This window comes from Fukomys damarensis, unplaced genomic scaffold (genome assembly GCF_012274545.1).
Source record: "Fukomys damarensis isolate Sample0158 unplaced genomic scaffold, DMR_v1.0_HiC HiC_scaffold_24, whole genome shotgun sequence".
In the NCBI taxonomy this organism is placed as follows: domain Eukaryota; kingdom Metazoa; phylum Chordata; class Mammalia; order Rodentia; family Bathyergidae; genus Fukomys; species Fukomys damarensis.
Window position 1 is genome coordinate 6523318 of NW_022900936.1, and position 14476 is coordinate 6537793.

Here is a 14476-nt window from a genome sequence, read left to right on the forward strand (position 1 = left end):
GGAAGGCGCCCGTCCTCCTCCTGGAGGTCAGGAGTCACCTGGGGCTGGGCCCATCCTTAGTCCCTACTGTGGCTTCTCCCCGGACACCCACCCTGATGCTTGCTCGGGTTACCTGTACTCTCAGGGTGCCCGCCTGAGCTGGGCAGGGGCCAGGGATGGGGCGCTGCTGGGGGCAGTTCCCAGGGACTGGCAGAGGCTCTCCGGGGACTGCAGGACAGCAGCGAGGGGTGCAGCACTGCAGAGAGGAGCGTGCAGCAGAAATCCCGAGGGGTGCTGCGCTCCCCAACTGCCACCGCAAGTGCAAGGAGGGCAGAGGCCACTGCTCCATTCCTCCGCTTTGGCCTGTAGATTGCAAATGAGTGTGTCAGGCAACTCCAAGAGCTGACCTGGCTGTCGTGGGTCCACAGACCACGCGCCTGCTTGTGGCACAGGTACTTAGGGACCTCTTGCCAACTGGGGACTGAATGCAGGGCCTTCGCACCAGTTACTCCCCCAGCCTCGGTTAAAGATTTGGGACACGGTTTTGCTAAATCTCCCAGATGGGCAAACTGTCACGACTTCTGAACACACCGGCGATCTTTTTCTTTGGAAGTGTGTATCTCCTATCTCTTCCACCTGATAGCTTCCTTCTTCCTCCTCAACAGCAACCTGATAAAGAGCCCTTAATTGCACTGAAGTTGTTTATCAGCTTTTACTTGTACTGGGGATTGAACGTAGTGCCTTTGCACTGAGGTACATCCCTAGCCTTAAAAAAAAAAAAAAGTGTGTGCGCGCGCACGTGTGTGTGTGTGTGTGTGTGTGTGTGTGTATTCCACCTGATAGCTTCCTTCTTCCTCCTCAACAGCAACCTGATAAAGAGCCCTTAATTGCACTGAAGTTGTTTATCAGCTTTTACTTGTACTGGGGATTGAACGTAGTGCCTTTGCACTGAGGTACATCCCTAGCCTTAAAAAAAAAAAAAAGTGTGTGCGCGCGCACGTGTGTGTGTGTGTGTGTGTGTGTGTGTGTATATGTGGTTACCCATCTTAATCTCATGTTGTTAATATTTTTTTTTTAAATGTCTATTTTTTGAGACCAGGTCCCAGCAAGTTGCTAAATCGCCCAGGCTGGGATCAAACTTGGATTCCTCCTGACTCAGCTTCCCAGACTGCTGAGATTACAGGTATGTGGCCATCATGCCTGACAATCTGTCAGCTTTTTATTCTTACCATTAGTGCTTTTTGTTTTCTACATAAACTATTTCAAAGGGCAGGAAATTATTATTTCCTTGCAGAAGCCGCATTATCTTACATTTAGGGCTGTGATCCATTTGGAATCGGGGATGGGGCCCCAACCGCAGGGATGACGTGGGGACGTCCCCTCACACATGCGAGGGAGCTGACCCAGGCTGTCGGCAGTACATCTGGGCCAGATCTACTTAGAAACACCTAAGACTGCCACAGGAGCAGTACCCAATTCGAAACGGCCCCAGGAAGGATGCGACAGCCCCTGGACCCGGTTACGCACAGCACAGGACCGCTGCCCCGTACTCAGCGGTCGCCCAGCTCTGGGGCTCCTGCTCCTCCTCACAGTGGCTTTGTGTCACTTTCTTCTGCAAATAAACTCACCGTGGTTTTTGTACCACACCCAACTCCTCTTCCCCTTTCTACAGCGGAGATGGCGGGGGCTGGGGACCACCCCACCCGGCCCTGCACTGAGGGCTGAGGTTCTCTCCCAGATGGGCAGCCACGATTGTTCTTCATGTTGCTGAAAATCTTTTTCTGGTTGACGGTGGATCTGACTTGACCGACCATTCTTCAGGGTTTTACAGCTGCCTGGAGGTGTTCAATTTCTCCACTTTTGTTAGTTTTTTCCTTTTCAAAGACATAGCAATGAGGCTGAGGCAGAGGCAGCGCAGGATGAATGAGAACGGACCTCACCTAGTATGGAGCAGGCGGCTTCTCTAACAGGCTGGTGGTGAGCAAGCCCAAGGCCCTGGGGCAAGTCCACCAAGGGAGGGGCGGACTCAGGAAAGCCCAGGGGAGCTGCCTCCCCCAGTCTCCAAAGTGACGGGGGAGACCTCAGGGCAATGACCTGATTCTTCCTGCTCTTTTCACTGGTCCAGGCTGGGCTGAGGAAGTGCTGCCCCGTCTAACAAGACCTTTACGCAAGACCCAGCTCTGCACTCTATCTACAGGCCCTGAATGCAACAAGGACCAGCTCGCCTTCATCAGGGGTCATGTATTTATTTTATATGCAAAACCACTGCATCTCCTGCTGAGCCCTTCTCAGCCCTTGAGGTCACATTATGGATCTGCTTGCTGTCTGTCCAACGGCCAGCCAGTTCCTGGGCCGCTGCAGACCCACAGCACACACTGGCTGGAGGCGCGACTTCCGTGGGGGCCTTGCCCACCCTTCTCACAAGCCCACAGGAGAGCGGCCACGTGTGTGTGCTTGCCTGTGAGTCCATGTTGGAGTGAAGAGGGACGAGACGACCCACATGCAGCTGTTTGTGCTGCAGCCCAAAGGCCTCGCCCACTCAGACCCGCCTGTGCCCGGCTCATCAGCCAGCGCCACTGACAGTGCAGCCACACATCAGTGGACCGCGCGTTACGCAGTGTCCACCACACACGTCAGCGGAGAAAGTAACCCAACAGTCGGAGGAACAGCCACCGCTTCCAGTTAAAGCTTTCCGTGAAGTAAATGCTACCAGGTAGGGTCTGAAAATCCTTCGAATGCACCTGAATGAGTAGACAGATTTTTAACTATCTTCAGCATCCTTACATGTATTCACAGGGAAACAATTTTTTTTTCCCGGTACCAGGGATCTAACTTTGGTCCTGGTGCTTGCAAGGAAGGTGGTGGAACCATCGAGCTAAATCACCGGCAAGGAAAACAATTTCTGAATTTAACCTGAGTAAATTTTCTACTGTCTGTGTAACTGTTCTTGCAAATTCGGATGGGGTGGTATGGCTTTTCCCCCAAATGAAGCCACTTAAATGCTGGCATGGCAAGAGGCCCTGAGTTTTCTAGGAGCTGCAGGAAAGGACGACAGCACAGCACTGGTCTTTTGGGTGCTCTTTATTGAGAGTAAGGCGGGGTCACACGGCTGGCGGGTAAGCACAGAGCACGCCGCACTTGCTGCCACAAACTGGCCCTGATGGACAGGAACACACGGTGCCCGACTGCTACGCACACGCAGACGAGGCTTTCGGGGCCACTGTGGGGAGTGTCTGGGAACAGGGAGTTTCTACGGTCAAGTCACAAAGAGGTCACAGCTCACGGGGACACAGGCAGAGGAAGGTGACCGACTCCTCACACACAGGACGCTGAGTGGCCGAAGGGACACAACACAGCGAACAGCATCTTGTGATCCTTCCTGCTTCAGAGACATGGAATGTGTTTCTGTATTTAGCATTGTCTTCAGGCCACTAAAAGATACCACATTTTTAGGCAGCTTCTAAAGCCACAGACGAGACGGCATGCATTTACATCGCACGGAGCTCAACACGATGACGAACGGGCGCCGCGGGGCTGCCGCTCGCACAAGTTTCACAGCTGGTGGTGAGATTAGGAAGGAAATGGAGTGACCGGCTCAACACGACACCCACGTGTGCCCAGCACCGCGTGGATCACAGAGGCCAGACACTGCCCCAAGAAGGGCGGGGCATCCTCAGAGCGAACCCCAAGTGGGATGGAGGATGAGTACACAGCCTGGAGTTTGCAGTTAGAAAGTCTAGGCAAACTGTACTAAGAATGTGTTCTCTAAGTGACTTTCAAGTCAAACTACGTCTCTGATGAAAAATGAAGGCTTTAAAAATCTAAAGGGGAAATAAAATGATGAAACAACAAAAAGCAGGTGGAATTTCACAGAGATCAAATCGTTTGGTCTACACCAGCTAATATTTTAACATTAACCACACATTATTAAACTTTGAAGTCCATTTTTAAAATGCAGAATCTCTGAGGGAAAGTATAGGCATGTTTTCAGGAATACTGAATCACGTAAAATAATTTAAAGGCCAGTAATACAAAAGACTTTTCAAACACAAAAAGGGAAGCAGGGGCACTTAGCGAGGTTAGGAGCTCTTCCGGCTCAAGGACAGTTCTGAGGCACTGACAGTACTTCCCGAAAGAAGCCACCCACGTCCGGGAGCCTCTGCAGGAGGGATGCGGTGACACACGCTGTATACGCCACGATGCGGCTATCACGAAGCGTTTACTCAGAGGGGAAATGACTCAACAGCAACACACGGAGGTTTCCGTTTGTGCCTGTGACACACGATGCCAGAGTCTTACGATGTCTGCTGTCACACTAGAGGACGCTGGCAACGTCTCAGTTCTGTGCACAGGCGGGTGACGCGGCGCTGAGGGTGATGACCCAGGCAGAGGAGGCTCCGGGTGCTCACTGTTCTCCCGACGAGAGGGCACTGTCACGGCAGACGGGGCAGGTGCTGTGCCCTTTAAGCCACTGCTTAATGCACTGAAAGAGAAGAAACCAAGTCAGCAGTGCCTGCAGGACCACGAGGGGCTTAGTTCCCCTGTACCACCGGACTCCTCGGCGGGCATGGTTAACGGCGCCTCCAACTCTGGGGAGGCCCGTGGCTGCCGATTCTCAGGGACGCTCATACCAGCAGTGTGGAAGGGATCCCAGGAGCACATAACCCTTCAGAATAAAGTCCATGAATATATGAGGCTTGCACCTGGCATCTGGGGTGGCCTTGCCCAGCCGCCGGCCTAGGAACAGTAGGTTGGCATCTGTGTGGCCCTGGGGCCTGACACTCAATTCTCAGCCCATGCTTCTACTGGTCTTGGTCCTGGGTTCTCAAATGTCCCATCAGCCCAGGGGCACCACAAGGCCCAGCGTGCAGGAGCAGGAGGGCGAGGGCCTAGCATGTGACACCACACTTGAAGGCGGTGACCAGGCAGATGGGACTGCAGGCTTTCTCAGTCCTTTCCAGGGACTTTCTCGGGGACCACAAGCCCACAGGCAGAGACCTGACGCGTCCTCACGCAGCAGCAACAGGGCGTAGGACCAACATGCACAGTGCCTGAAGCACCAGATGTGTAACACCCAATCTGGGAACTGCTCAGGGTCAGGCACGAGGAACCGACAAGGCTTACGCCTCAAAATGGTAAACCAACCCCTACACTACACTAAACTGACAAGTGTCTCCCCACCTATCCATTTAGTCATCTCAGAAGTCACTTTTCAAGGGACGAACACAGCTTTGACCCTCAGCGGTACAGCCAACAGAGAAAGGGCAGTCCAGCTATGAACTGTGCCTGGCTGGGCCCCTGCCCTCCCATGGTGCTGGCTCTGATGTGTGGGCGACAGGAAAGTGGACTCAAAACTTGAGGCCCCATGTAAGGGGAGCCAAAGAGAACGCTTACTCCTTTGTGAAACTTGTGCCCACATTTCAGCGCACACGTATTTTTGGATTTGAACACTTTGTGGCATATTTCACACGCGCTTGTGCCTGGTGCCTGTGGAGACAAAGAACAGTAAAGATTAACTTTCTCTTCATGACTCAGGAGGCGAATGGCCTCCAACATGTTTGCACAAAGGGTGATGAGTTATTTCCAACACGAATGAGCACTGAAGAAACCTGCATTTGCTTTCTGCTTTGACACAGGGTCTTGTTCTACAGCCCATGCTGGCCTCAAACTCATGATCCTCTTGCCTCAGCCTCCTCAGTAGGAGGAATACAGGTGTGCGCTTGGCTAAGAATTTTGTTTTAAAGTAGCATTTCTTAAGAAAAAACAAACAGAAAAGATTTTTAAGCTCAAATTTTTTCAGAGAAAAACTTTTATGGGTAACAGGTTCCATGTGAAACATTTGCAATTTCCATTACATTACCTATTATACTCTAAGTATAGTACTAGTTATAGAGTACAGATTAATCATGAATCTAATTATCTAACACCCACGGCATGGACTACAGATATCCGTAATCCTTGACACAGAAAGCTGGTCGAAAGGAACCAACGAATAAAGGCAGGTGACAAAACAGTATTTACCACAGAATTTAAAAAAAAACCAAAAAAACCAACAACAAAAGTATCCACAGAGATGCAGAGAAAAGAGGCAGATGAGAGGCAGAAACTGGTAAACTACTCTGCCTAAGGGTGTTTTAATTCTGCTCTCGACTGTCTGTGAACACAAGTCCAAACAAAATAAGCAGGGCTCACGGGCAAACACCCCGGGAGGGCTGTGGTTGGCTTCTGGTCCCCAGGTGACAGCAGACCCCAGGCCATGTAGGCCACCGTCAGAACTCCCCACGCTCACAGCACTGCTGCACTCCCAGAAGGTGGGATGCAGCTCCCAGCAGGGGAGTTCAGGGTTGAGCTGCACTGACTGGGCCTGGACAGAGACCGGGCAGGTGGAGCCGCTCTGCTGCTACCTGTGACTCAAGAAACAGGGAAGACACGGTGTGAGGCCCCTCCAAGTCCCCCGGCCATGCTCATAGCCAGGCTTAGCTGCAACAATGGGTGGAAAGATGGCATGGCGTATTTCTTTGCTGTTTTGGGGGAGACAGGGTCTTCCTCTGTAGCCCAGGCTGACCTCAAACACAGCAATCTTCCTGCCTCAGTCCCAAGTGTTATTACAGATAGGCAGCACTACGCCTGACTACAGTGTTATTTCTAAACAACAATTTAAAAATGGAAACATCCTCTTTCAGAGGACATAAAAAGAATGACTAAGTATTCAGTTCTAACTAACTTCACACATACATACAAAACAGTTAAAAACACACGCCGATGTGATGACACTGCTCAGCGTGTGGGTGTCCCCTCACACTATTTTACTGTACTGTGTCCAGATGGAGTCTACGTTGCTGACACTCTAGCCTTGGACTACACATCCTCCTGCTTCACTTAGTCTCCTGAGCAGCTGCAACACAGGCGTGTGCCACTGGGCCTGGTTTTCAGGTTTTTTTTTTTGTACCAGGGACTGAACTTCAGTCCTTGCACTTGCAAGGCAGACAGTGGTGCTTTAAAATTTTTTAAATGCCATTTTTATTTGTATTTTATGTTATAAGCACATATTTTTTTGTAATTTAAAAATAAAAAGCTGCTTTCACTTTTTAAGAAACTACATATGATTATCGGCTCCCATTCTGAATGTTTTTCTTCCTCATGTAATTTGGTGAAGTAAATAAGCTTGTACATCTTAGCATCAACATCTCCTGTGAAGCAGGACTCTGGGTGGCCAATTACAGACACAGACCCCAGGTCGCAGGACGCTGGGGACCCTGGAAAGCCTGGGGCAGGGATGCAGGGATGCGCTAGCAGGTGAAGGCAGGGGTGGGCCTCTGGGAGCTGAGTGCAGTGGTGCATAAAGTCCTGGGAGGGCAGGAGGGGAGCAGCTCACAGAGGACAGTGTCCTGCATGGCCCACGCCTGCTCCCGCCTGGGCCCTCGCGTGCACAGAGGGCTCCAGAATTCAACTGAGGGCCAGGCCGCAAGACCCCGACCACTCTGCAACTACAGGGCAGCTCCTAGGGGCTGCAGGGAGGCAGGGAAGGCGCTGTCACAGGCCAGCTCGGTCCTCCTGCCTTCCCTGGGCAGGCAAATGCAGCCAAGCTGCCTGGGCCACTCGGGCCTTGGTTTCCTCTTATCCTACAGAGACGGGGACAAGGCCCTCTCAGTTCAGGTCACAGGTAAAGAGCATCTCATAAAAGTTTTTAAAAGTTCTGTGTAATTGTAGACAACCCTAAAGTCTAAAAGGAAAACACACAACTTAAATCGCCAAGTGGAAATGTAGGGATATTTAGGCCACACAGTGTTCCTCCCAGGCTAGTCTAGGCCACTGCGATTCCAAAACCCTAAATTACAGAGAATAAAATCAGTCAAAAAGTGTTTTTCCCAGCTAGTCAAAATACAGCACTTGATACAAAAAATCAACACATGTGATCATGTGCTGAAAACAAGGGGTGAGCAGTTCTACCCCCCAGGTTCTCTTGGTCCTCTCCCTGTTGTTCAGAGGCCAGGGCTCAGACAGCAACAATGGGTTTCTAATTTTAGGATCAAATAAATTAGGTCTAGTAGGAAAGAAAAGAACGGAGTAAAATCACGCATTAAAAATTGTTGCTGGGTTGGGGATTTAGCTCAGTGGCACCACGTCTGCCTCACAAGCGCAAGGTCCTGAGTTCAATCCCTGGTACAAAAAAAGTTTCTCTCTTGTTCTTCATTAAAAAACAAAAAGCACTGTACAGTTAGTTACACATACACGGACATCTGGTGTCTTCCGTGCCTTGGTGGTCACTAGGGGTGGACTCCCAGAGGAGGTGCTCACAGAAGCAGCAGGGCTGGCGCTGGGTGTCCCTTTGTCCTTTCCTGGGTTTGGCTACAACAGAAGGGTGGGAAGGGGCACAGGAAGCAAGCAAAGCTGTTACTGAAGGCGGGACTGGCTTCTGTAAAGGCTAAATGAATAAAGGGGAAGCGGGACATTTCTGAAATACCTTTTTCTCTTTCTCTTCATCCAGAATGTACTCTGTAGCTCTCTGGACAATTTCAGCAATAGTCAGCCCTGCAAGCGAATTCTTGCTCTTGCTTCGAACTTTTTTAACAAAACCGGCAAGCTCCGCCCTGAAAGGGAAAGCAAGCAATACATACCAAAAAAATCAAATTCTCTACTGCTAAGAAACACGCTGTGCTAATATTAACCTAACAGCTCAATCTAAAAAACAAAAATACGAGGGAGTAATTTGTAGATCACAGGACAACAATAAAAACCATACATGAAAAGCAGAACTATCTTAACACAGATCATTCTAATTATGAATATTTCAGCATTATTTTAAAATAATGATTTCCACCAAATTCCAAAGTAACAGTATATCCGCTAAATCTACCCGGGATACTTATATCCTTACTTTAGGAAACTGAGTTTGGTGGTCTCTCGATACTTTATATGGCTTTACACAAAGACATTAAGTTACACCACTGGTTCTCAGAGAAGTCAGTAACATCTTCTCAAGAAGAAACTAGTTATATAGACTCCATCGCTTGAAAAAAATCTAACCAACAAAGTTCAAAGCATAACTATTTCATGAGTACCATTAAATGAGAATTATACCATTAGTCAACAGAACTTGATAATTATACTACTAATATTCCAAATATTTCAGCTTTCAGAAAATCAGGGCAGTTATTTGATTTTTAAATCTCTGCCAAATTTAATCAAGATTGCAAACAATTTTATTTGTAGGGTATTTCTGATAATTACAAGTTGGATATTTTTACAATGGGCGTAACAGCCCAAGATTTCCAATGTTTCTCAAACTCAGGCAGGACAAAATATGCCTTTGTGTAGACAAAATATACTTAACTCTAAATGGACAGGGCTCCCACTGAGAAATGCAAACCATTAATTCTGGCCAATCACATTTTGAATGATTACTCTGTCTCTAAATTTGAATTACAAAGTCTGTAATTAACACTGTCTCAGAAAAATAACAGGGCAGGTGCAGACTCCCATGTGGAGACCTCCCTTCCAAGTACCCCCACCCAGACGCTCACCTCTGCCCTCCTGCGGAAGGGCCTTGTAACAACTACCCAGGTGCACTCAGCTCTTCCTGGGCTCTCAGGGCCCTATTAGGGTGTCTACACCCTGGGTGCCACAGAGCCCAAGCTGGGTTTTTCATATTTCTAGCAAGGCGGGGTGGGGGGCACTGATCTACCAGGTACAACTTGCTGCTGCTTTCTTTGCTGTGATTTTCATCCAAAAATGTTACAAAACTATTACTTAACAATTTATTTACTGATTCCATAACAAGGAACATTAGAGAGTGTTAATGATTTTTGTCAACATCTTAGCAAACTGCCAGGGCTTCCAGGGAGTGTTACCCAGGGGTCAGTGTTTTCGATCTAGACGCACACATTCCGTAGGACGTTTCCTGTGTGCTGCATCAGTCACGTGTGACCCTCCGCCTCCATCCTTCAAATTCGTAGGTCTTGTCCAGTATGCGCAAGGCTCTGGGTTTCAGGCCCAGCCACACACCCAGAGCTCACCACTGTGTTTATAAAATGTGGCACCTGCCTTCTGAGCAGCCCTTTCCATGGCCACGTCCACGATCTTATGTGACCAGGAAACCTGAGTTCAGTGAAGACTTTAAGAGTGACGGCCACTGCACATCGTACCTGGTGTATTGCGGGAATGCCGCCGACAGGTTCTCCTGGATACTGTCAAGCAGCCTCTTTGGAGACTGGCGGGAACGGGGAGTGAGCTGCGGTGGAACAGGCTGTCCATCACCCGCTTTGGGGCTCGGAGCTGGCGGAGCAGCCTGGCCGGCTGTCTGGGGCTCTGGCAGTGGAGCCACTTCTGGCTGGCTGGACGGTGCTGGTGCAGCCGGGGCGTCTGCTGAGCAATCACCCTTGCCAACCGCCCCGGTCTTGCTGCTTGCAGAAGTCACAGGCGCCTGACTCTCAGGACCTGGACGCTCAGGGGCTAACTCAGGACGGACCTGTGAACAGCCACAAAGCCAGAGTTAAACCCCGCAGGGCTTGGTGGGAACGAAGCCCAGGGACCCTCAAGGACGGAGACGGAGGGTCACACATGACTGATGCAGCACACAGGAAATGTCCTGCAAAAAGCTGGTTTGTTTGAAAAGAATTACTAATCACACCTTGTTAGTTGTCAGAACAGGGCAGATTTGGCATTTCTAAATAACTGCCCAAGTTTCTCTGTAGAATGAGAAAAATTGCCTGAGAGAAAACATTTCCCCTGCCTACGGTTCCTGTCAGCCCCCACCTCACCGCGTGCCCCTTCCTGGCTGACAGTTGCTGACTGATGGACACTGGCCGCCGGTGCTCCCCAGAGTTGTCCTCAGTGCCTAACTCCTCACCCGCCCGCGTCTGGCTCTCACAGGCAGTGCGGCTTTCCTCCTTCCTCCCCAACACCTCTCCCGTCTGTCCTCCCGCTGCTGCACCCTCACCCACACAGCTAGGGGAGCAGGCCCACAGCTGGCCCCCGGTCCACCCCTTGTTGCCACTTCACCAATGTGGTGAGCTCTCAGCACAGTTCAGACCTGCTGTCCTCCCCTTAGCCAAAACCTTCGGGCTTCCCCATGAGGGGTCACCAAGATGTTTAACATGGCTTAGCAACCAAAACTCCCTGGTTCCTGGCCCCAGGATGGTTCTACAACCCTCCTAGTCAAAATGAACTTGTTTTAGAGCTGAGAACATAGTAAGGCCCTTCTTTTTTCTTTTGTTTTGTTTTTTGAGACAAAGTCTCACTCTGTAGTCGAGACTGACCTGCAACTCACTACGTAGCCCAGGCTGGTCTCGAACTCACAGTGATCCTCCTGCCTCAGCCTCCTACGTGCTGGGATCACAGCCATGCGCCACCACACCTGGCTTCCCTCTCTTCCTGTTTTTTTTCCCTGGGAAACTGTTCCCCACAGGCACCACAGCCTCCTTTCCTCCCCAACCCTCGCTCTCTCACCCCACGATCCTCCTCCAGGTCCCATTTCACTGAGCTTCCCACTAGGAAGCACACAGAGGCTGGGTGCTCTGGGCCTCCAGGCATCGGTGCTGTCACAGTGCCCTGCAGGGAAACCTGCACTGCCCTCCGCCTGAAGCTGGTTGTGGGCACTGCGTTTTCCCAACCCAGCCGGTGTCTAATCTCGATCGCCACTAAATACTCAGTGGAGAGATGAAGTGGGAACCAGACACGGAGTAAATGGCTTTCAGGGACACTTGCTGCCCAGGCTCCAGGCACACTGACAGGTCACAGGTTTTTGGATGTGAAAATTCTTTTGAATATTTATAAAATGACATAACTAAAATTACAAGAGTAAAATAATCTACTGAGATCCAGAGTTTTTTTCCCTATTCCTGCTGTAAGAATCTGTAAGAAGTGATCTTTAATTGTGAATAAAACCATGTTGCTTATTCAGTCAGATGGAGAGAAAGTCCAGATCTCAGAGAATCATTTTACTTAGTTCGAGGTGGCTGCACTTCTTCACCCGCAGGAGACTGAGGAGCAGGCTGGCCAGAGGGGCCTGAGTGTAATGGGCTCGGAGAAGGAAGGCCAGACAGGCTCGCAGAGCAGGGCAGAGGCCCAGAGAGGATGGCGCTCTGGGCGGTGCAGAGTCCAGGCCACACTGGGAAGAGCAGGAAGAAGTAACTGAGGTGCGGGGACAGCGCCGCCTCCGTCCTTAGGGACCAGAAGAGTGCAGTGGTGTAAAAAATAGGCTGAGACATCTCGAACTCTGTGATAATCTTTAAATGCTTTTAGTCTGATCTTATTTGGCCCTCATTCATCTCAGTTTAGTATTTATAGCAACCTGGTCTGGGTTCAAATCTTAGAAATATGTACCGCAGAATTCAACGGTCATGCTAGGTCAGCCACACTGTAAAGTCCACAAAATACAATTAATGGTATTCTTTGCAGTGTTGTGAATTTTAAAATAAAAAGACACGGGTTGGCAATCACAATTAAAGTGCAATAAAAAATGGTGTGCCAGATCAACAACGACCTACAGTGGTGTTCAATGTTATCTGGTGGGAAAACAGATCTTAATTTTAAGATTCTGGTCTAATGTCCCCAGGGATCTAGGAGAGCAGCGTCCCAGCTGGCGGTAACACAGAGGCCTGCTCGGTCACAGTGCCTGCTACGCCTGTATCTGTTCCAGGGCTGGGATTCCCCACCTCACTCATACACCAGTGGGCGAGGAGACAGAAACACGGAGTAGCAGTGGCTCCCCCAGTGCACAGTGTTACAGTGTTCAAAGCCCGAAAGGTTGGCAGGTAGCACAATGATGGCAACAATACGACCACTTTGAGTCCATTCCATCCCCCTCTTCAGTGAACAGTAATAAACCGCTCTGGCCAGTTAACAAGCTGTTTCATTATGTCGTCTTAGAGGACAAACAGCGATGGACTTACTACTTTACAGGCAGGAAACGAAAGCTCAGAAACCCGCACTTGAGGAAGTTCCCGGAGCCGAGATCCATTTTTAATTGCCCTAATTTGGTCTTCAAACTGAGACTGTGGGCAAAAGAGAAAATGTAAAGTTTTTCTAACATTTCATGGGAAAACTATCATTTTTCAGTTAATTGTTTTTCTTATTATTCATTATGAATGGTCAAGAGTTTTGTAAGGAACATTAACTAAGATGCAAGGCATGAAGACAACTATTTCCTATAAGGGAAAAGGGACAAAAATAAGACCTTATTAGTCAGGATATTCTAAAGCTTTATTATATCTCTGATCTTCGCATTCAGAGACAAGGCTTAAGATAACTCCCCCTTATTAAAGTGGTGATGGGGATCAAACCCAGGGCCTGGCAGTGCTAGGAGAGATTCCCCTCCAGGAAGCCACACCCCAGCAACCCCTTACTTAGGAGCACGTCATTAATTTCTTGAAAAATTCCTAATAATTTCAACAAAAACTATGACGTTAGTTTTGGAGAACTATCATAAAGATCCTGACAGAGTTATGACATTTTTTACAGCTTACCTCTGCTTTCGTAATTTCTTTTGCAACATTACAAATAAATGATTCCCATGAATGTACATCAGATTCCTTGTGGAGATATGCTGCAGAACCACTGAAAAGGCATAAAAATATGAAACTGCTTAACAGTAACTACAGAAATTTACTAATTAAAAGCATGTGAGTGTAACTGAACACTTAAACAGGAGTGAAAGATACATTTAACACACACACACACACACACACTCACATACTCACACTCCTACTGCACCACATCTTTATTCTACTTCCCTTCCCCTCCTCCTCACCCCACCTGCTCTCCCCTCACCCTGTCTCTCGCTGTCCTTTGATGAACAGGCAGAGGTTGTACAGCAACCCCAAGAAATAATCTCGGTAACACAAGGCTGGATAGAAGGAAGTGAAACCACTGCACTGAATGAGGTCTGAGGCATCCGTTTCCCAGGAAATGGCCAATGGCAAGTTCGTCACTAACGAGACACCTGAGCATGGACGGACGGCTTGGTCTCACCTCAGCAGTACTAGCCCTGTGATCTGAATCCGCACACCCATTTACCTTTCACCGGAAGTTTTCTAGTGAGAAAAATTAGATTTTGAAAATGAAGAAAAAGGACTATACTAAAACTTTTTCCAAGCATGCTCCTATAATCCCAGCACTCAGGAGGCTGGGGCAGGAGGACTGACCTGAGGTTCAAGGCCAGCCTGAGCTACACAGTGAGACCCTGCCTCAGAGGAAAAAACAAAAACGAAACACATACAGAACAAAACAAAACTTCCCATAACCCACACAATCTCTAGTTCAACTCTAAGGGTTTGAAATTTCAATAAAAAATTCAACAAGCACTAGGAAGAATGAAAAAGCTGGCAGTAAAATGTAAAACCTGTGCATACGAAGTGATAAAGGGACCGACAAAAAGCAATCCCATGTGTGAAACCACACAGGGTTGGGGTGTAGCTCAGAAGTAGAGCTTATCTAACTAACATGCCCAGGGCCCTGGGTTCTATCCCCAGTGCCTCAAAAAAAAAAAAAAAAAAGC

At 49.0% G+C, this 14476-nt stretch overlaps 1 protein-coding gene across 4 annotated transcripts in view; it reads right to left on the reverse strand.

Annotated features, from left to right (window-relative positions):
• Positions 1 to 3042: 3042 nt before the first annotated feature.
• The window catches only part of Ttc3 (tetratricopeptide repeat domain 3), a 135670-nt gene continuing 124236 nt past the window's right edge, over positions 3043 to 14476 (reverse strand). For all 4 annotated transcript variants that reach the window (XM_010636571.2, XM_010636570.2, XM_010636572.2 and 1 more), the window contains 7 exons: positions 13446 to 13536; positions 12873 to 12974; positions 10125 to 10447; positions 8444 to 8570; positions 8212 to 8328; positions 5374 to 5466; positions 3043 to 4462 (listed from right to left, as the gene is read on the reverse strand). In XM_010636571.2, coding sequence (XP_010634873.1) covers positions 4385 to 4462; positions 5374 to 5466; positions 8212 to 8328; positions 8444 to 8570; positions 10125 to 10447; positions 12873 to 12974; positions 13446 to 13536 — 931 coding nt within the window. In that variant the 3' untranslated portion in view covers positions 3043 to 4384. The remainder of the gene's footprint in view (positions 4463 to 5373; positions 5467 to 8211; positions 8329 to 8443; positions 8571 to 10124; positions 10448 to 12872; positions 12975 to 13445; positions 13537 to 14476) is intronic.